Raw genomic sequence first — 22,060 nt, 5'->3', positions numbered from 1 at the left:
ACTCACTTAACCCACCCCAACCCTAAAGTCTGTCACTACTGCACACTCACCTCACCCGCGCCCTAACCCTAAAGTCCCTAACTACCGCACACTCACCTTAACCCAATCCGTTCGCTCACTTACCTTAATCTGGTCCATAACCATTGCAGCATACTTACCTGAACCCAATCCACAACCTCCGTTCACTCACTTCCCTTAATCTGGTCCGTAAACATCGCACCACACTGCTGTAAATAGCGAAGCCACAGACCACCAAAATCTTACCCTAGGTAAAATTTCGATGTTCTGAGGCTTCGCTATTCTCAGCTTTCACACTAAAGAGTTCAATATTATAACATTCAAAGTTTTTGAACTTTGATGTTATAATATAGACACGGTTTTGTTTGGCCCTGGAGATAGACCATTTTTACCCATCTGCTTTGCTGTCTCTCTGCCTCTGTTTTTGCTATTCTTTATTGTGTTTCTTCCTTTCAAACTCCCTATCTTCACTCTTCTCTGCTCTTTGACCTGTCCTTCTAGTTTGTATTTTTTTTTACTTTATGCACCCTTACTTCTATTTGTTCATTATTTGCCTGTGCAGATGCAAAACAACTTAGTACAGTGTTATTTAAAAAAAGATCACAGATTATTATAATGATTTTAACACACAACAAACAAGCATTCAGACAGATGAATAATTCTAAATTGTAAAATTGTAATTAAAAACACGTAATATATCCATGACCAAAACTATTTCTAGACAGCAGGCTGCTTAAGAAACATTTAAAACTTTCTTAATAGGAATGCGAAATATGTTAAATTAGTTGTATTTAAGTCCAAAAATATACCATAAAGATAATTTACCAAATAAAAACACTAATGCTGAAAGTCAATTACAAGACAAAATTAAAAAAGTATTCTATATACAATTGCTTGAGCAAATGAGGACAGTCACCACAAACTTCAAAAATGTGCAAAAGAATCCAAAATGGTCAAGTCCAAGGGGACCTTAGAGGTGAATATTTGGCAAAGGACCTCTTCACCATGATCCCGTCAAACAACAACAAATTTCAAAGCACAAATGCCAGTAAGAGCTCAACTTAAAATCTCTTCTGATTTTCCTGATAACTAGTAATGCTAACTTTAGCATCAATCCCATTCACATGCATTACATGCACACGAATGAAAGAAAGTTCCAGATATCATTTTCCCATAGAAAGACATCACTCAGTTCAGCAAAAAGCAGCATTCAGTATAAGCAGACTGACATTTGCACAAAACAAACTGTACTAAATGCCATCTCGGTAGATTATGAAAACAACATCAGCAGCACACTAATGTCTGCATAAACAAGATGGTTAGAACAACCTTCTAAATAGATCCTCAAACACAGATGAGAATGCAACAGAGGTCAACTCTTTAGCAAACATCTGCACCCAACCTCTGAGTGCTGCTGTTTCATCCAGTATTTTTTTTTTCATTCATGGAATAACAATTTTGATTACCTTTTTATTATTATTTTACCATTCCCTACTTAGTCTTTTATCAGACTTAATCTTTCATGCTTATGTGAAACTTTTTGACCATTTATTCCTCCATTGTTGGTCTGCTTCCAGTTAAGGAAAACAATAAAGGTTATGCATACTCTTAAAAATTCTATTGTTCTCCTGTTGCTTGATTGTATCTTTTTTCCTCTCCCCTGTGACACATCTGAAAGGTGTTGCCAATGTGTCTTGTTTTGCCAGATATTATATTATATATACCACCACTTCTGGTTTACCATCCCTTATTTATCCAGCTTCTCCATTGCTGGATTTCCTCTCTATATAGTGCCTTTTTTGTTATGCTGTTTGGGGTTATTGTGACTTTGAGTAGCTGTCAATAACTGACTTCTGAGAGGCTTCCTAGAACTCAAAAATAAGTCCTTCTGTTTCTCTAACCTGCATTTACTCAGTTCATTTTCTAATATGTGCTGCCTCCCCGATTATATGACCCCAAAATGACCTACAGCATTCCTTTACAAATTTTAGAAACTGGCTAGAACAATGTATACTGCTCTTACATCCAAATAAAGCTAAACCAATAGCTTGTTAACTATTGTAATTAAATCACACAGTAACACTAGAGCTAAATATAAAACTATTTGGAATAATGATAAACCACTGATTATGATTTAGTCATCACATCCAACATGCTGTTCAAAAAACTCGCCATAAATTGGGAATTCTCCATAAAGTGAAAACAATCGTAACAAAATATTCACATAAGACCACACCTCATTGCTAGCTACTCAAAGTCTCCTATATACCTCATCAGTTTTCACTTACAATACTTACAGCCCTCTCAGCTAACTAGACTAGAGTAAGCTTATAATGCAATTATAAAATTTTCAAGTAACCATATAAACAAACGCATCAGTGTCTGGCACTTCAGTACCTTTGATGGCTGGGGCTATCAAATCCACTAGTGTACGCTCACATTAAGACTGCTCACAACATCCTTTATATCCTAGATGCCCTGCACTAGTCTTTATTAAATTGGTACGCATCCTACAGACAACTCTGATCATTGAACCAACACCTAGCACTTACTCAAATATCTGAAAATCATTACAGCAACTATCTATACAATGTATCTCTATATACATTAGTAAACAGTGGAACATGATCCTAACACATATTAGAAATATCTCATCTCAGCCACAGTATAAAATCTCATTCAAATTGTATCTCACAGTAAAATGGTCCTGTACTTATAACAAGCCCATTAAAAAAATCTCTTCTTATTCTTTGTTTTACCTCATCCATAATTTAAAAATTCTCGAGAAATCATGCCTATTGATAAACCAGTCCTGCTCTTGTGCCAGCCCCATTACTACACTCCCTCTTCATGTAGGCAAAGCAAACAAATTTCACAAACTTCTTGTTCTACTGTAGTAATCTCCTAGTTACAGGTACCACATGAATTTAAGTGGTTTGATAAATATGCATATGCCTCATTTGCTGGCTGTGTGCCAAGTTACAGTGGCAGTGCACTAATAGACTGTAAAAAAAGGAAGACGGTTCTACTGATCTCTGAAACATTGGCTCAATCTGTGAAACATTGGCTCAAAGTGATTTGGTCACCATTGACGTGACTTCCCAACTCCAGAAGAAAGAAATTGGAAAAAGACAGATGCAGTGCTGTTAATGACAAAACTGCAGGGATTCCTAATTTCTTAATTTGGAAGATGCAGAGAGGTAGTTCAACCGGTAATGCAAACCTACTTCATGTTATACTTTTTCTTTAGTAATCCATACATCACACAGCACAATTTGTCACGGGTTTCACATCAAAAGTGAAGCATGAATGACATACATATAACTTTGCTAATCAGAACAATAAAACAGCGTTTTTTTTTTTTTTTTTTTTTTTCTTTTTTTCTCCTAGTCAAAGACCACTTAAATATTTAAAATGACTTATACTTTTCTTTAATGGAATTTATAAGCAAACACATAATCCTTACCTTCCATGCCATCAAAAAGTTTCATTAAATATTTCAGCTCTTCCTGGATTCTGGATTCCATTGATGTTTTTCCCATGCCAAAATTCTTCAGTAGCATTGTCATGAATTTCCTTTTCTCTTTCCATTGTTGTCCATAAGGGGTAAAGATAATGCCTATGAATAATGAAATACAACCATGAAACACCCTATCTCTTCAGATCTTCCATATTCTATCAACATGACTTACCATTGTGGCAATAAAGGACATTTTTTTAACCTGGACTGAAAGATACTAGACCCTGATCTATATGCTTTGGTAAATATACCCACTCTCCAACACATCATTAGCACTGATGGTATAATAACTTAAAAGTGTAATATCATTCCCAGCCTGCTGTTATAGTTGCAAGGAGCCAGATTCCAATATCAGTAACTTGAGATTAAACAAGATCTAGAGCTGAAGGTCAGTGCAAGAAAAAGTTAGATCAATGGCCAAATATCAATTCTTGTTCAGAAATTTACCAGTACAGGAGCACCTCTGGTTGAAACAACATGGCTTGCTCCTGAAACAAAACATGAACTGGACTAAACTGGTATATTAAGTTCATGCCTGCAGGCAGGATAAGTCTAATTTTGAGTGGAAATTAGGCCTTGTGCTCATTTCATGCAACGCATACTATGGTCAGCAGGCACATAGGTTGTAATCAGAATTCCTTCCCCAGCAGTAATATGAGAGCAAAAAAAAAAGCTCAGGGACACTTGATTCTAACCACCCAATGGAAATGTGTAGAGCTGCTTACTTCCTCCTTAAGGATAAGATTTGATCAGTGTGAGTTATATGGTGCTGCAGGTGTAAATGAGAAATAAAAAAAAACAGACTTTATCTGAACGCAATGTCTATGGTCAGTGCAGATGGAGGGCAGGGATCAAAGAGAGTTACAAAACCACCAGGTGTGTAAGTTTATAGGTAGATGCTTGAAAAACAGTCCTGAAAACCATATAGGAATTTAAATAAATTACTCAAATGTTGGGTTTGCTACACTTCAGTTATGCTTTCCTAAATATCCATCCAGGTGTCAAAACTGACATTAAAAGAACTTATGGTACTGCTTGTTTGATTTCTTTTGCATTAGCTACCACCTCTTGTAGGGGTGTACAATGCATAGTACTAACACCAGAGGCCTTATCTGACCATAGTCTAGTACTATGAGAACACACCAATGCTTATTGATCTTGTTTACTGTCAGCAGTGAGTATGAATCCTCTGGTAGTAATACATACCCTAATCTTATGAATCAATAATTTCTGGTTGTGCACAATCCAACTAACTCAATCTGGCACACGTGAGACCCATTCAAACTGCATCTCTTAAGGATTACATACATGCAAGGGCATAAAAGAGGCAGGGATGCTACCTCAAACCTTAATCAAACAGAAGACAATTTGGCCAGATCACACAGCAACATTAACATACTAAATGAGGGTATAGAGCCTCATTGGGAGAAATACACAGTTTCAAAAAGAAGGAAATCAATGGAATTAAACATGTCCTCTGGCATCAGAGATGGAAATGGATAAGGATACATAATTGGTATTAAACATGTCCTCTGGCATCAAAGATGGAAATGGATAAGGATACATAATTGGTATTAAACATGTCCTCTGCATCAAAGATGGAAATGGATAAGGCTATATAACTGAGAGAGCAGATTTAGTCACTAAGCTATTAGCTTATCACCTCAGCAAGCAAAACCAAATGCACTCAATTCAAGGTTTCAATATATATTTTTCTTAGGTAATTAATACAACCATAACAATCTTTTTTCTGCAAAATATACCAATCCATATCAATATTCCATCATAATAAATGAAGAGAGTTTATGGGGAGAACAGTATGGCCTATGCTAAACGAGGAATGGAATGCTTATCTTGCAGAGCCTATATCCCTGCCAGAGCTAGTATTTGTCAAAATATGGAATTTGTTCATTCAAGTATTGTAACCTGGCTTAAACTCAAGAACATCATCATGGTCCTTGTGGAAATATTTACCTAGCATGGTACTTTTTAGTCTGGTGTAAAAGTAGGAATGACTTCTATTAAAGCTTCCTTCACTCAATCTGCACAACCTGAGAATGCATCCCAAAGCATGTCAGAGAGAAGTTAGTCTTCTCAGGATGTAGACCTCAAAACAAATGTTGAAAATGGGGCCATTTCCTAGCCGTTATTGGCCTTGGCTCATCATCTCCTTCAAAATATCCACATTTATCTTCCTGTCTACAACACCACATGAATACTAACTCCACCCTATTCATTCCATCCTTCTTCTACTGAAAAAGAAAAGGAAATCCCTTTCTGAGAAAAAAACATTATTTCCTTTACCAGCAAGGAGGATGTTGTCCACAAAAAGCTGGATTTTAGAAGTTCCATCTGTACTTAACTTAATATTTTCAATTTCTGAGTTCTGGCTTATAAAGTTAGCTAATGGCTCCATAACAAGACTGAAAAGCAAAGGAGACAGAGGGTAGTCTTGTTTGTTTCCTTGAAGAATTTGAATGGATTGAGAGGTATATGTACCTATCTTAATGGGCCTGACATCCTTTATGAAGTTGATTAATAAGTTGTATGAAATTACTAGAGAAATTTAGTTCTTCTAGAACAAAGAAAAGAATCCCAATTAACAGACTCAAACGCACAATTTAAATCTAAACCAGCCAGAGTCAAATTATCGTTTGAATTATTAGCAAAGCCAGTACTCTTGTAATGTTATCATATGTATTCCTATTTAAAATAAATCCTCTTTGATCTTCATCAATCAAGAATCAGATAAACTTTTTCAGTCTTTTAGCATGAATAGACAAGAACATTTTATAATCAACATTTAAAAAAGAAATTGACCCATAAGAAGAAAATTTAATTTCAGTGGATCTTTATCCGCTTTTAATATGGGAGAAATGCAGGTATACTTCCATGATGGAGGGACATTTTCCACCTCTTTATATAAGGAAGTTCCTTTATGTATTAAGGTTAAGGCTTCTTTAGGCATTATTTTATATATTTCAGGAATAATTCCATCATTACCTAGTGCCTTATTTCGTTTGAAAGCACTAATTTGAGACTGAGTTTCAGACATTGAAATTGGTTATTAAGAGTTTTAATTTGGGTATCTGATAGCTTATTTTTGCATTTTTTTTTTTAATAAAAGATTTAATCACATCTTTAGGGTCCAAAGATATAGAATTCTGATTCATTTTATTATAATGGTCTCTGAATTTCATAAGTATATTCCCCATGTCAGTAAAATCTTTTTCTTATTTTACGTGAGTACATTTTTAAGTATGATTAAGCTTACAAAACCTTTTAATTCTAACTGCTAAACTACTCAAAGACATTGGATTAACCAAAAGATTTATAAATTTGAACTTCTCTAAATTAATCTTGGTCTTGTGATTTAGAATTTCTAAATTTTGTTGTTTAAAGTATTAATTTCCTGTATTTTATTAGCTTTACCTTTTCAGTCAAGTAGTTTTAATTTAGCAATTTTCCCTTGAATCTCACTCATTTCTTTATCCCACAGCTTCTTCTTATTCATATACCAGTAATTAATTCTTCCATAAAAATAAGCTTTCAATGCATCCCATATATAAATTTCAGAGGTCTCACTAATGAAAATGTAATATGGACTTAACAAAAAGCTGGATTTCTGATGTAAGAAAATCTTCAAAATCTTTTAGATTGGTAATATAGGCTGGTATCCTTTTAATCTGAGGACAATTATGATCTGAGAGGGGACATTAAATTACTTAAACCTTATACAAACTCTTTATCAACTAATTTAAAACATAAACTCTATCAATTGTAGAATGTGTACCATGTCTATGAGAAAAAAATGAGTGTAAAAAAGAGAGTCTGAATCAGAGAAGTCATTAATGTCCCTAATATAGAATGTATCAGTAAAATCTTTCAAGGCTTTAGCTGAGGGCAAAATTCTTCTTTTGCCAGAAGTATTACAATTTTTGGCAGTCAAAATACAATTAAAATCTCCTGTAAGGATCGTATTTCTTTTGATATTTGAACAATCTGGCTTAGATGTTGTTTCACAGTATCCATCCCTATTCTGGTGATCCAATAAATATTAACTACGGTATATCATTTCCTATTGAGCTGTAATGTGTAATATTTATATGTATCAATAATTTTAGGTACAGGTAAAGAACTTTTCCACAATATGGCTACTCCTCTTTTCTTATGAGAATGTTGAGAACTAGATAAGTAATAAAGTTTAGAGTTAATTGTATCCATATCTTCAGCCAAAAGATGTGTTTCTAGTAAAACATAACTTGAGAATTAAATAATTACAAATATTTGTTTTGACTTCCCCTCTTGCAACCATTATTGAAACCATTACATTTTAAATATGACATGAAACATAGTAAAAGAGTTTACTAATAATATAATCATAAATTCTGATTTGTAAAAAAACATAAATCTTTACTCTATCAGCTTTAATGCGAGTATGAATAAGCCTGTGAGTAATCATAAATGAGAAAGTAATGTAGATCAGGCTGATGTATGCAGTGGACACCAAAAAAAAATCCTATATGAAATAAATCAAAACTTCTAAATACATCTAAAATCTTAGTTTACTGATTAATGAACCCAACACTATGAGGTATGAAACCCCATGCTTGGATAAAAATACCATCCAAGCAATCCCTCTAACTATGTCTTCTATGTCCATCTAACCCCTATCTACCTAATAGACCTTACATGTATTTAAACAGTTACATCCCTATAAAATGTAGGTCAGGGATAGACTGAGTCCACTATAGTACTTTTGAATAATAAATCATGAAACTAAATGTATCTGTAGTCATTTTTAAAATAGAAAAATAAACATTTATACCCTAAATATTTGGAAGGGTACATGAAGCTAAAAAAGCAACATATTTGCTACAAAATCATGTTGATATGAAAAACAGCAAAACATAATAAAAACATTCAGCACATACGATAGCAGAATTCCATTAAACAACAATATGTTTGCTATATATAAGCTTCAAGAGACATTAATTTATAGTCAGTCCTAAAGGAAATTTAACACAAAGGCGAGAATTGAATGAAAGTAAGCAGGTTTGTAATCCAGTAAACAGTGCACAAGCATGGCAACATGGGAAGTTCCATGGTATGCAAATCTCCTCATAAAGGGGTGAATCTCATGCAAATGAGGCAAGTAGAGAGATCCAGAAAGCAGATTGGCAACCCTGCAGTCCCCATGTCGGTGTCCATAGTGTACACAGAAAATTTCTTTGTACAGGATTTCAGACAGACAACAGGGGCTGTAAAAATGCAGGTAGATGGACAGAAATGGCATAGCACATACAGATATGACCAAAACTATCCACTGTGTGTCCAAAAATGTAAGGGAAATTATTTAAAATAATTTTATTTTTTTAATGATGTGGGTATGTTTGTGCAGCAAGCCACAGTGTGCAAACATGCTTTTATGAAAAAAAAAAATAAAAAGAGTGGAAAACAACACAATTAATAGTATGTGACAGAAAAAGTATTATAGGACCCTGTGTGGAGTATCTGCAGTGGTGGAATGGTGCTGTTGCTGACAAGGTAGGGCCTGAAACTGTATAGTTTGCAGGTTGTGTGCATGGATCCCCGTGCAGATGAGGTGGGGTTACTGAACAGCACAAATGAGTATATGTGTCCGCATATCCCTTCTGTGGAAGCACAGAACCATATTAGTGTTCACAGAAGAAGTAGCGGACATCAAGAGGGTGTGTGTGTGAGGACTTGTAAGCTCATTGGAGCTCAGCTGCACATGGTGCACCACTGTGCTCAGCAGGGTGGTGTGAATACTGGCTGCTAAGCTTCATTTAAATTCAGGGTGCTTGTTTCCATGTGTTTGCGTGGCACATCACAGTGCTGAGCATGATCTTTTAGGAGGGTGTGTACAGTGACTGCTAAGCTTTGTTTGCCTTTGTGGGGCCTGTTACCGCGTGTTTGCATGGTGCACTACAGTGCTCATTGTATCTAAAATCCAATGATATATTAATTATTGATGACCCCTATTTCACTTAAACTAGGGCCATTAAATATTCTTAATAATGTACTTGGCAGATGGAATGCATCATAGGTAGCCAATCACACAGTCAGCACCTCCAGTAGAGCAATATAAAGTATGCATACACCATACATTTTGATTTTTCACCCATACACTTCACCATTAGATACAGACTTGGGAATTTTAAGTAAAAGAATGCTAGGGGCTGCTGCAGGTCTGCTACATCTGTATGTGCTAGGTGCCAAAGTCAATGCTGCTGCTGTTACTGCTGACAATTGACCTAGACAGATAAGAAAAATAGTGTTCAGGCCCAAAGTAACCTTTCAGGAGTTACATAAGATAGAGATTGTAGAGCGCTATAGGGTGGAGGGGACATACTATAAGAACTCAATGAGCTCTGCTGCCCTCAACTCAGACCCAGAGCCAACAGAGTGGAACCCATTCCAGTGGAAACAAAGGTATGTGTAGCCCTTAGGATAATAGCCACAGGTCCCTTCCAAAGACCAACTGGGGATATGATTGGGGTCTCACAGGCATCAGCATCCAGCATACTCCACCAGTTCCTGGATGCCATGATACTACATGCCAGTGAGCACATTTATTTTCCCCTGACCCCTGAGGTGAAAGCCAGCAATATGTAACACTTCAAACCATGTAGCTCACTACCCTGAGGTACTGGGTGCCATAGACTGCACTCATGTACACATCAAGCCACCAGCCGGTGAGGAGGGTAGAATCTACATCAACATCAAGGGGTACAACTCCATCAACTGCCAGGTCATGTGCAATGAAAAGGGCATTATCATGAATGTAAATGACAAGGTGGTTTATAATGAAAGGGGAGGGGATGGCCAAACCTTTCTTGAAGCAAAAGAATCAAACTGGCAGTTACGTTTAAATTCTACTGTAGCTCCTGGCTTGAATGATTTTATTTCTATAAAACAATTTTGAAAGTTAAGACAAGAGTTGATTCCTTAAAAGATTAGCAGAAAACAGATTTTTAAGGATACAAAGTGAAGGAATTTTAAGTAATACTCAGTAAGAGTGGAGATTTAAATTTGTTAGTAACATGCATGGATTCAGCTTTTACAATGACTATATCTTTGTTGTGGTTGGTTGGGGTCATTTTAATTGATTGTATTTAAACACAGTGTATTTATTCTAAGAAAACTCTGAGGAAGCCTATATGTTTTACAGGCGAAAGCACTTAGTTGTTTTAGCACTTTGTTAATTGTGCAATAAACGGGACTCTGGTTTATCCGATTGGTTGCTAAAATTATCATCTATTTTCATTATCATGAATGGATGTGCTGCAAGCCCTGGCAGTTATCACAACTCCTATATCTGGCATACATCACAGCTGTACTAGATGCTTGCTAGGGGGGAAATCCCACATGGCCATTCACTGTGGGATGCTAGCTACACCCTGGAACCGTGGATGATGATACCCATCAGAAATGCACACAAACTCATGGAAGAATGCCATAATGAGGCACATGCACAAACTAGGAACATCATAGAGCATGTGTTTCAGCTGCTGACGTCATGGTTCTGGTGCCTTGATATATCTGTTGGAGCCCTGCAGTACTCTCCTGCCACATGTGCACATATGTTGATAGTATGTGCCATGCTACACAATATGATCCTGCAGAAACAGCTGCAGCAAGATCAACAAGGGAAGGAATACACAGTCCCCCCACCAGTGCCTAGGTCACCACAGCCATACTCACAAGAGGACTTGGAGTTGCAGCCCCCTGATGATGTCCCTGTATGCAGTCTTAGGTGTGCTCAGTATGCCTTGGCATTGGCTAAAAGACAATGCATAGCAAATTCACTTGCAACCTAGGACCTTAGGGACTGACACCTTATTTCTACTCACATACATATATTAAAATAGCTGATGCCAGAAAACCTGCACCGTTCCATGTATTGGTTGGATACTGCTTGCATCACACAGAGTCAGCCCTGAATTACAGGTCTACCAACTGCTGCAATCGCAAGATAAGTCCCTAAGCTAAACAACGATATTGCATATGTATGGATCTGCTACTGTTATGCAAGCAAATATAATGGGCTAATTGGACAGATGTAACATCCACATGGGACTACAGATACCCAGTCCAATAGCATGTGTTCCTTGATTGTCACTAGGCTTCATGGTTGGAATATTCATTACATCAGTCAAGGGAGATGTTAAACAGTGTGCTCACATGATATTTGAACCATTGTATATCCAAGCAGATTATGTGCCACTGTTTTCCCACCCCCAACACAGCAGTGCACTCATAAAACTGCTTTAACATAAATTCACCTATGGTATATTAGTGAAGCAGGCAATCTCAGGGCTGTAACATAGATATTGCTCTCACCATCATGTGTCTCTCCTCATGCAGGATAACAATATACATATTTATGCTGTTGATTGTGTAATGAATGACTCCTCTCTGTCTTGTGACCTAAGTGTCTCAGTCAAGTATGGAAGCTCGTATGGGTGATGTTGTTGATGGTTCTAATCTTGAATTACTCAAATCTTTGCATGTGAGGTAGTACTATATTGGTGTTTTTACAGATTGTCATACCTCTTACTGCAAGAAATCTGGACAAAGCCAGTAAGATTGGGGGGACAAAGGCCCAAATATAGGGTCAGATTTCAAATAATGTCCCCATAAACCTAGAAACTCACTGGAAGTAAAGGTGTTGCATTATTACATATGTTCTGAATGGTATAACATCTGAAACACAAATGTTTGTCTGTAAGTAGTATAATGTAGTGATGTCAATATTTAATACTTCACCAGAAGTCCACAAATGTATAAGGAACAGGCCAAACATATGAGGCAAAATTCTGGTGGACAATCTGTGGAAATCAGTACAGTTGAGAGGTATTCAGACTGTCAGTCTGTTGGTGGTGTAACATTACCAACCACAGTCACAGATTAAGTACAGCACACAGGTGGGGAATCCTGTGGACAGTTTGAGTGAAGTGCAGTATTGCAGAAACAGGGGCAGATGTTAATGTCTATAAAATGTCTGGAACATGTTTCTAACCTTGTCACCTATCTTCACCTTTTCCCCACCCACCTTGGGATGCCTCCTCTGTGGCTTGCCTCTCTCACAATTAACTCTTTCACTCCCTAGCACACCTGCTATCTCCTCACATACTCACTATTTCCACCCCTCAGTACTGTTCTTCCCTCACACTGCTTATTTCTAGCCACCACTCCTCAAGAGAAACCTTGACGAGTGGATGGGAAACAGAAAGTTTACCCCAGGGATCACTTCAATGGTTTTGCTGGACAGAGGCACAGGGAACTAATCTAAGGGGGCAGCGAAAGCCAACACATTCTGGCTAGGCTTATAAATGCCTTCGGGCAGATAGCCTAGTACCTACCTATGAACCTATGAACCTATAATATATTTATATTTTTCCCTATAGCTCTTCCCCTCCTTTTTCCATCACACAATGCTATCTCTACTGCTATTTCTCCCACTTCTATTCTCACTAGCCCTAAGCACTTCCTACCACAGTGAGCTCCATATCTTCCCCTCTTCTCCCACCTTTCCCTTTCCCAGACCTCTTCCAACATATAACCAACCACCACTGACTATTGCCCCATCTCTCTTCTGTCTCCCCCTTTCAATGTCTTAAATTTAAACTCATGACCTACCCCACTATTACTCCTAAGCCCAAACGCAAGTACCTCATTCCCCTTACTAACCACCCTCACCTTTTCATTCTTGTCTTTGCTCTTCTGATTTCTGGTGACATCCATCCTAATCCTGGTCCCTCCCCTCTCTCCACTCCACCTCCACCTTCATCTGCTGCACCCCCAAAAACATGTTCAAATATCTCCAGCCTCAAACATCTCTTTATGTCTGCAATGAACATCCAAAGCCTAAACAACAAAACGTCTGAACTTCACGCATGGTTGGCCCAACACAAACCTCACATCCTGGCTCTGTTAGAAACCTGGCTAAAACCTCATATCAATTCCGCTGAATTTCTCCCAACTCAGTACAATATCTATAGGTCTGATAGAACACCCAAAAAGGGGGTGGGGTGGCTATCTTGTACTGTGTCTCACTGACGCTAACACCTATAGTCATTACCCTACCGAGTTTCTCCCCTGCTGAACTTTTGCTCCTAGACTGATACATCAATAACTATAGGATGTGTACTAGCACCTCTATCTATATCCCCCCACGTAAAAATATCTCTATTTTTGAACATATACTCTCCTGGATTAACACCTCCATCCCTTATGAAACCATCATTCTTGGAGATGTTAATATAGACTGGAACTCCCTTATTGGTGACTCACCCCAACATTTCATAAACCTGTATGGATTCTCACAACTGATCACTAACCCTATCCACTACAGTAAAAATGCTACTGGTTCCAAAATTGACTGGATCTTGACCAACTCTCCAAACAACTATTGTAACCCTTCTACCTTTCCTGACTCTATTAAGTGACCATTCTCCCATCTCTATCTCAAGGCACTCTCCTCATCTCTCCAAGCCCCATCTCTACAGTGATTGTAGGAAACTGACTAACTTTTCCCCTGAAACCTTTAACTATAGACTCTCTGCCATCAACTGGTCATTCCTAAATACTCTCCCGCTCAAGGATGCTAATGCTACTAAATTCAACAATATTTTCCTTGATGTTTTAAACTCTCTTGCCCCGACTCAAAAATCAGAATCAAATCTAATTTTGCACCTTGGCTCTCCAAAGCTACTCATGTTTTAATGCATGAAAGAGATGCTCTATGGAAAAAATGTCAAACCACTTAAACTCCCACCTTTCTCCAAGGTTATAAGCAACTCAGAAGTCATGTAAAAAGTGTATTATCTTGGATAAACGCCAATATTTCACTACATTTTAAAGCTCTCACCCGAATGACACCAAAAAATTCTGGAATACCATCAACTGCCTGTTCCACACTGGTTCTCCTACCATCCCTAACTCTTTCTCCTATCAATCTCCCTCTGAAACTGCAGACTTAGACAACAAACACTTCATAGACAGCATCTCTAAACTTCTACCCTCTGGTAACTCTACTCATTTCAACTCTTCTGTGTCACCTCACCTCCCCCTAAACCTCTATGCTCCTCTGTCTCTCAGTCTTATACCTTGCAACCTGTTTCTGCTTAATATATCAAGTCTCTACTTCTTAAACTAAAACCATGCTATCCCCCCACTGATAAACTCACCCCTCAATTTCAGAAAAATGCTGCTGACTCTATTGCATACCCTGTATCTATCTTAATCAACCACTCCATTTAAGAATCTACCGTACTGGAAATATGGAAATACTTCTATACCACTCCTCTACACAAATGTGGCAACTCTGTTGAACCCTCTAACTATAGACCAATTGCTATTCTTTCACCACTCTCTAATATAGTTGAAAAATGTATATATACTCAACTACTGTTCTATCTCATTCACAAAAATCTTCTCACCCCTTCGAAATATGGTTTCCGCCCTAAACACAGTACCTCAACTGCCTTACTATCCTTTACTCAAAAGGTTGCAGAACCTCCTTATCTCCTGTGTATTCCTTGATCTCTCTAAAGCCTTTGACACTGTGTCTCATCCCATTCTTCTTAACAAACTCTCAGACCTAAACCTCTCTCCTTCTATTCTTGGCTGGTTCCATTCCTAATTTAATGGCAGAAAACAAGCTGTTAGATGGCAGCAGGCTTTCTCACCCTTCCTTGCTGTTCAAACAGGAGTACTCCAAGGCTCCATACTTGGCCTGCTCCTTTTAAACATTTTTACCAACTGCCAACAACCTACATTCATCCTGCAGTCTCTCATCTGTAAAACAATATGCAGATGACTCTACTCTCTTATCTATTTCCAGTACTATCTCTGAACTATACACACGAATACAGCATTCCTTTATCTCTGTTGAAAAATGGCTCAAAAGCAATCAACTAATCCTTAACCCTAAGAAAACTCAACTCCTTCTCTTCTTACCTCAGACACTCTCTCACCTTAAATCCAAATTTTCTCCTTCCTCCCTAGATGGCACCACTATCTCCCCTGCCTCACACACCAAACTCCTTTGAGTAATAATTGATGACCGACTAAAATTTGACTTGCATATACAAAAGGCCATCAAAGAAACCCACCGAAAACTTGGACTACTTCATAGGAACAAAAAAATTCCTCACTACTACCACTAAATGCACTCTTGCGCAGACATTTCTCTAGCCTAGTTTTCTATATGCTTCCTCCATCCTTACCGATATCCAAACTACCTCAATGCAAACTGGAACAAACATGCAACGAAATTGCCAGATTTATTCTAAACCAACCACTCTCTTCACATCACTACCTCTCGCTAACAAACTTCAGTGACTGGAATTTCTGCACCTTCTCCTACAATCATAGCTCCACACTACCTTTTCCATACTCAACAACCCCTCTGCCTGCCCTCCTCTCGCCTCCCATGTTACTCTCTATTCCCCCCCACCACGGCCTCTCCGGAGTACTGATCAGCATCTTCTGTCAGTTTATAAACCCAAAAGGAATATTGGCAAATTACTTTACAAACACTCTGTCTCACTAAATTTGAACAAACTCCCTCTTCATATTACATCAAACCTTTCCTTTCTCTATTTTAAAAAGGAGCTTAAATCCCACCTACTAAACTTGAAATTATGCTGTTGCCTTAACCACACATAATCTTAGTCTGACCTACTGTATAACCTGTTGCATCTCCTAGCTTTCTTTCTCTGTCAGTAACTTCTGCTTAAACTAACCTAAACCCTCAGCTCTACTACTATAGCCTTACTATAGCCCCCTCCTTTCTCTCCCCCTCCCATTCTCCACACTGTTTATCTTTTTCGCCCACTTCCTATCAATGTCTATATATTGTCCTTCTTTTGAACGATTATCTTTTTGTTTTTACTCTCATATGTAGTAAATTTTAGACCACTGCTGTCAGTGCAACCCTTAATTTTCATAATTGTATTTGTTTTTCTCTTTATAATTAATTCCATATTTGCAGTGTTATTTTTAATAGTTTTTGTCCTGTACGTTTATTTTTGCTTATGTTTGCTGGGGCTTTTTCCACTTGGGTCTCCACTGAAAATGGGTTGCTTACTATCAATGCAATGCAAATAGCTAATAACCTTTTCTTTTTACAATTATTTTGTATTGTGATTGTTATTTAATATTTGTATATTGTGACTTTATCTTTACTTATGTTTGCTGGGGCTTTTCCCCTCAGCTCTCCACTTAAAATGGGTTTATTTGCAAACTCAGTTGGACTAACCTGGTTAACAAATGTGAAACAAAATAAAATAAATAAAAACATATAAAATCCCAGACTGGAGTACAGGTAGGAGTGGAGTGGAGTCACCTTATTAGTACTGACAGTCCCACTGGGCATGCCCATACACTTAGTTAAAATGAATGCAATCCTGTTGCCCCTTCATCAAAATGGCCTGTTACGTACAAAATGTCTATATAGACAGATATACATATACATATCCGTCTATCACTATCTCTCTCTCACATGCATAGTATAGCTATCGCTATATAGTGAAAAATAGAAATATACTGATATATATATATAAATGATACATACACCCCATCATATATTGGGTCTATATTACATTAACAAAAAACGTGTTCATCGAATATATATTCGCCGACCGAGAAAACACTAATCTCAAAATGGCCACTTCAGTTAATTTTTTCCCCCAAGGGAAAAAAATCATTTGGCCAAACAGAAACAAAACAAACTTCCAAACCCTACAAAGTGGGGGCTTTGCCCCCACACTCCCCCAACTAAATATACCAACTCTGAGATCACACTACAGTGGGGAAAAGGGCAAATCCCTGACAACGGCCAAACATTTTTTCTCCTGGGAAAAAATTTGCTGAAGTAGCCATTCAAAGATTACCGTTTTCGCTGTTTATTGGTCGGTGAAACACATTTTTGATAACATAATATAGACCCCATATATCTACATGACACATATACATATCATACACATATGCAGCTACAGTTAAATATATATCCCTGTTATATACAAAAATATATCTGTGGATGTCTGTATTGTCCAACATACCGTAATAATGGTGAGTAAATCTTCACTATCACACAGCCATATTGTTGCTCAAGGGATCCAAGCTACTGGTGCAGCAGTACAATTTCCAATTACCCATAGACTCCTGTGCTTGCTGGATGTTACAATGTAGACAAACACAGGTCAGCAGGTTCTGTAATGCATAATGTTGTCAATGCATGTATGGACAGGGCAACTTGTCCCTGCCCACAGGCATGCTTGTATAACCGGAAGCAGCCACATATGGCCATACTGCTAACTGTCAGTGGCAGCTGGTGACTTCAAATTAAAGGCGGTCTGCAGGAGACAGCTGAATGGGTGGGGTCAATGGGAAGAAGTGTGGCCAACTAGAAAGGGGTGGAGCTATGCTCAAAACCACAACAACTGGAACTTTAATTAAATATGCTGCCCTGGGTGCCAAACCATAATTACTAAAGTCAAATCAAGACAAAATGAAGTGTAGAAGAAAAAAATATTTCAATGCATTGGCTACATGACAACTTACTTAATATCTAGATGGAAACACAAAGGTTGTGATGCATGAAAAAATAAATTATTTTTTAAATACATTACTGGAATGCCAGTCAGAATCAAGTATAAGAAAAACAACCAGCACTCAACTCAAACCACTTCTCCTTGCACTGTAGTTCTAATTATAATTTATATTCAGCTTTATAAAATTACCAAGTAACATGCTGAAAGTAGCAATCTCTGTGTGATACCCCCACTTGTAAAAATGTTTCTTATCCAAAAAGGACCTGCTGCCTGACAACAACTATTTACTTGTTTCATGGGGAAGACATGATCAATGTAAAAAATGAACAGCAAACAAGAAACAAGCTCAAGAGTAACTGCTTAAAGGATTACTGCACAAGTTATGGACTAGCGTAACATGAGTACAGTAAATAAGAGGAAAGCATACTATTTACAAAATCTTTATCAAATAGTCTGTGGGGTACTCACCCCTATACGTCAATACATTTCCAGTTTTGTACTGACAAGGGAGTGTACTGCATAGATGGCAGTGGAAATGAAGCAAGTAGTGTGGAATTTGCTGTGCTCATATATTTTGGATAATGGCTACTTATGATTTGAGAAGCACTGTATTTTATGAGTCAAAGGCATAGAGATATGAGAAAGAAACCAGCCAGGAAACCAACAGAAATCATTACTTGACCACTTTACATGCCCACCAGATAGTTTTCAAGTCTGTATTGTTTTATAACCTGCATAGATGTTGAATGTTTGAGATATACTTTTCTGAGGTGCACCATGCAAGCCAAAACCAGTGGCCTGTGGCTGACCAATTTGCAGATGACTATAAGCTGAGCACTGTCATAACTCCCCTAGTGATGTGAACATCCTCCAAGAGGGCCTTACAAAAACTGACTGGTGCCAGAAGCATGGCTTCAAACTGAATCTCAAGAAATACATCATTACCCCCTTTGGGGAAAATGGTATCCCCACTAATCAGCACATTAATAACAATGTACTAAGCATGCAATCAGTCGTGAGAGCCTTGGGCACTCAGGTTGATAGCAACCTGACTTTTGACCACCACATTGCCTCCGTTGTATGGAAGGTTTTCTACATGACCCACCTCATAAATAAGGGTATTTCATCTAGGAACAAGGAGAACATAACATCCCTGTACTCCTCCCTTATCAAACTTATTATCAAGTATGATGTCTCCTTTGGCATATACCTTGCCAAGCACATGTAGCATTTGGAGAAACCACAGAGATTCCTGACCAGTAAAATCCAGGGTCAAAATACCTGTCCTATACAGATAGGCTAAAAGCACTGTCACTCTACTCAGTCTTGTACAAAATGCTCAGAGGCGACCTGTGTCTGTTATACAAGGCTGTCTCAGACTCACCCTTAATGGAGTTGCTGCATATCCATAAGTCAAACTCCACTTGTGCAACCAGCATGCAAGCTTTAACCTGGTCTGAGACAGTAATAGAACTTGTTGGCAGGATAGATTTGTGTCCCAATGACTCCCCCATCTGTCGAATAGACTCCTTCTCTATGTCAAGCAGAGCACCTCACTAGCCCACTTTAAGAGAAACCTGGATGACTGGATGGGAAACAAAAAATATACCCCAGGTATCCCATATGTGTCCCTGCTGGACAGGGAAAACAGGTGCTGACTTTGTGGGAACATGGGTGAAATTCTTGACCATGCTTATAAGGGCCTCCAGGCCAATAGCTTAGTATCGCCCATTGCACCTATAATGTAACCTTTAAGTTGTGCCACTTCACATTGTGATTAGGTCAGCTAAGACAAAGGTCCAAGTAAAATGACTATAATATCCTTCTAAGTTTAGCATCACTACTTAATATCTTTGAGGAAAGAAGGGAAACATTCTATTACAAGTTTATTAGTATAGTTTGGTAGTGATCTCATATCTTTGTTTTCAGGTAACTCAAACCCTACTTATAAGATGGCACTATTGATGACTCTGAAATGTTTAAAGACAATCCACAGCAACATACTTGCAACTAGTGTAAATTTCCCTTGTTCTTTTATTTTCAAGTAGATATTTAGAGCAACTGGTACAGCATCTGCCTGTGAAGTAAAAGATTGTGGCCCAGGTATATACCTAGGTTGTATCCTGTGCACTGATATCAGAGTGAAGCATATGGAAGAATGCTTCCTGATAAGATATGGTGGTCTTTATATTAGCTGTTAAAATGAGGTCCCTTTTACTATTCCTGTTAGGTGGAGGAAGCAAAAGAATGTAAGGCATTAGTCACAGAAAGTCAAATAAGCATCTCTTTTGTCTCTTTGCCAATAACTTATTCCCATAAAAGCAGTACATGCACATTCATAGTTGTGTGTGCATGAGAATATGCATGCTGCCTGTCAGCACACACACACACACACACACACACACACACACACACACACACACACACACACACACACACACACACACACACACACACACACACACACACACACACACACACACATATACACAAGTATTCACTCACTTCACTGCCTGTGTAAGCACTGTGCTTATGACGTACTTTGGAATAAAGCACTGTATAAATAAGATTATTCATGTCCGGCCATTCTATAATTCCCTTTCATGGGGTTATATACTGCAAAAACATTTTAATCTGCAATTCTAGGAGCAAGCTACCAATAAAGCTGTTCCCAGCCCAGTTTCTTTGCAATTCTGTTTGCTTTGTTTTATCTCTGTATTTTTCTTTACTTTTAAATTCTTCTGGAACTTTTTTTTTTTTTTTATTCCCAGTGTATCTACATATATTATGTGCCCGAGTGTACATCTAGTATACTCGCTTTGTTGAATAGGAAGAAGTTTACTGTATCCAATTTCAAATTCTGTAGGTAACAATACTCTGTATTAATAAAGATGAAGTACATGAAATACTGGTCACAAAATTGCACCTTGGAAAACAATGGATACTCATGTTCCTCTTCCACACAGAAATAATAATCTGACAAGATTAAGATATACATATTAATAGGCGACATGGTCCTATATTAATGGTAAATTTTACTTGTGATTCATTGTAATTATTTTTGTAAAATCACAATAGACTCTTGTTTTGCTGGAAGAACTCAGTGTGTTGTGATACACTGAAGTATAGAAAGCTTTGCATAATATTAATAGAGATGTACATTACTTGCCTCAGAGTTGAGCGTAAAATGATTCTTTTATAATAGTTTACCCATAATTTGCAATGTTTTCTAATTTTCCATTGTTGTCAAAAAGTTTTATTTTATTATTTGGCAAACTGTGAAACAATACATATAAATGGAGGTACTGCTTCTTGCATACGTTCCAGAAAATTGTCACCATCAGTTGCTGACACTGATCTTAAGGATTCTGTAGCACTTAGCAACGTTAAGACTTATCCATAAATAAGTGCTTTGAAACATAGATAAATGACAATGAAGTGAGGAGGAGCTGCACGAACTACAGAGGTCACAAGACCATGTTAGCAGTGACATTCTGACACCTCTTGGGTGTCTTTAAGGGAAGTGAACTGCTTTTCTATTTGTTTACAGCAGATTAAATTATGAATCATGAAGAAGATGAAAAGATGTTTTTGCAGGGAGTGAGACAATCTATTTTTAGGCCTTCAGTACTGACACGAGGAGAATAAGGAGTTGAAGATCTGGACATCATAACAAGATTTAAGTGTTGAGCCATAGGGGAGACCATCTTCAACATCTCAGGTGGAAATGCTGCGGATAAGGAATAGTTTCAGATGGGCATAGGTAAGAGAAAAACAGCCTTAGGCAAGAAGGAAGGGAGGAGATAGAAAGGACTCAAGGCAGTTTGAAGGGACCCAAAGCAGTTTGAAACTACTCTGTATGTCCACTAAGGCCTTGCAAACATGGTTGCAAGATAGAGAAGGGATGCTTATGACTGCAGACTGCCTACCTAATCCT

At 37.8% G+C, this 22,060-nt stretch overlaps 1 protein-coding gene across 1 annotated transcript in view; it reads right to left on the bottom strand.

Moving 5' to 3' along the window:
• Nucleotides 1-22,060, bottom strand: part of LOC122796834 (cytochrome P450 2J5-like) — a 571,510-nt gene that overhangs the window by 367,326 nt on the left and 182,124 nt on the right. The window contains exon 3 of the mRNA XM_044065577.1: nt 3,485-3,637. Coding sequence (XP_043921512.1) covers nt 3,485-3,637 — 153 coding nt within the window. The remainder of the gene's footprint in view (nt 1-3,484; nt 3,638-22,060) is intronic.

Source organism: Protopterus annectens, chromosome 3.part0 (assembly GCF_019279795.1).
Source record: "Protopterus annectens isolate FY-2018-M chromosome 3.part0, PAN1.0, whole genome shotgun sequence".
NCBI lineage: Eukaryota > Metazoa > Chordata > Ceratodontiformes > Protopteridae > Protopterus > Protopterus annectens.
Note: the sequence above shows the minus strand (reverse complement) of the source record. Positions and strands in the feature narration are given on the sequence as shown.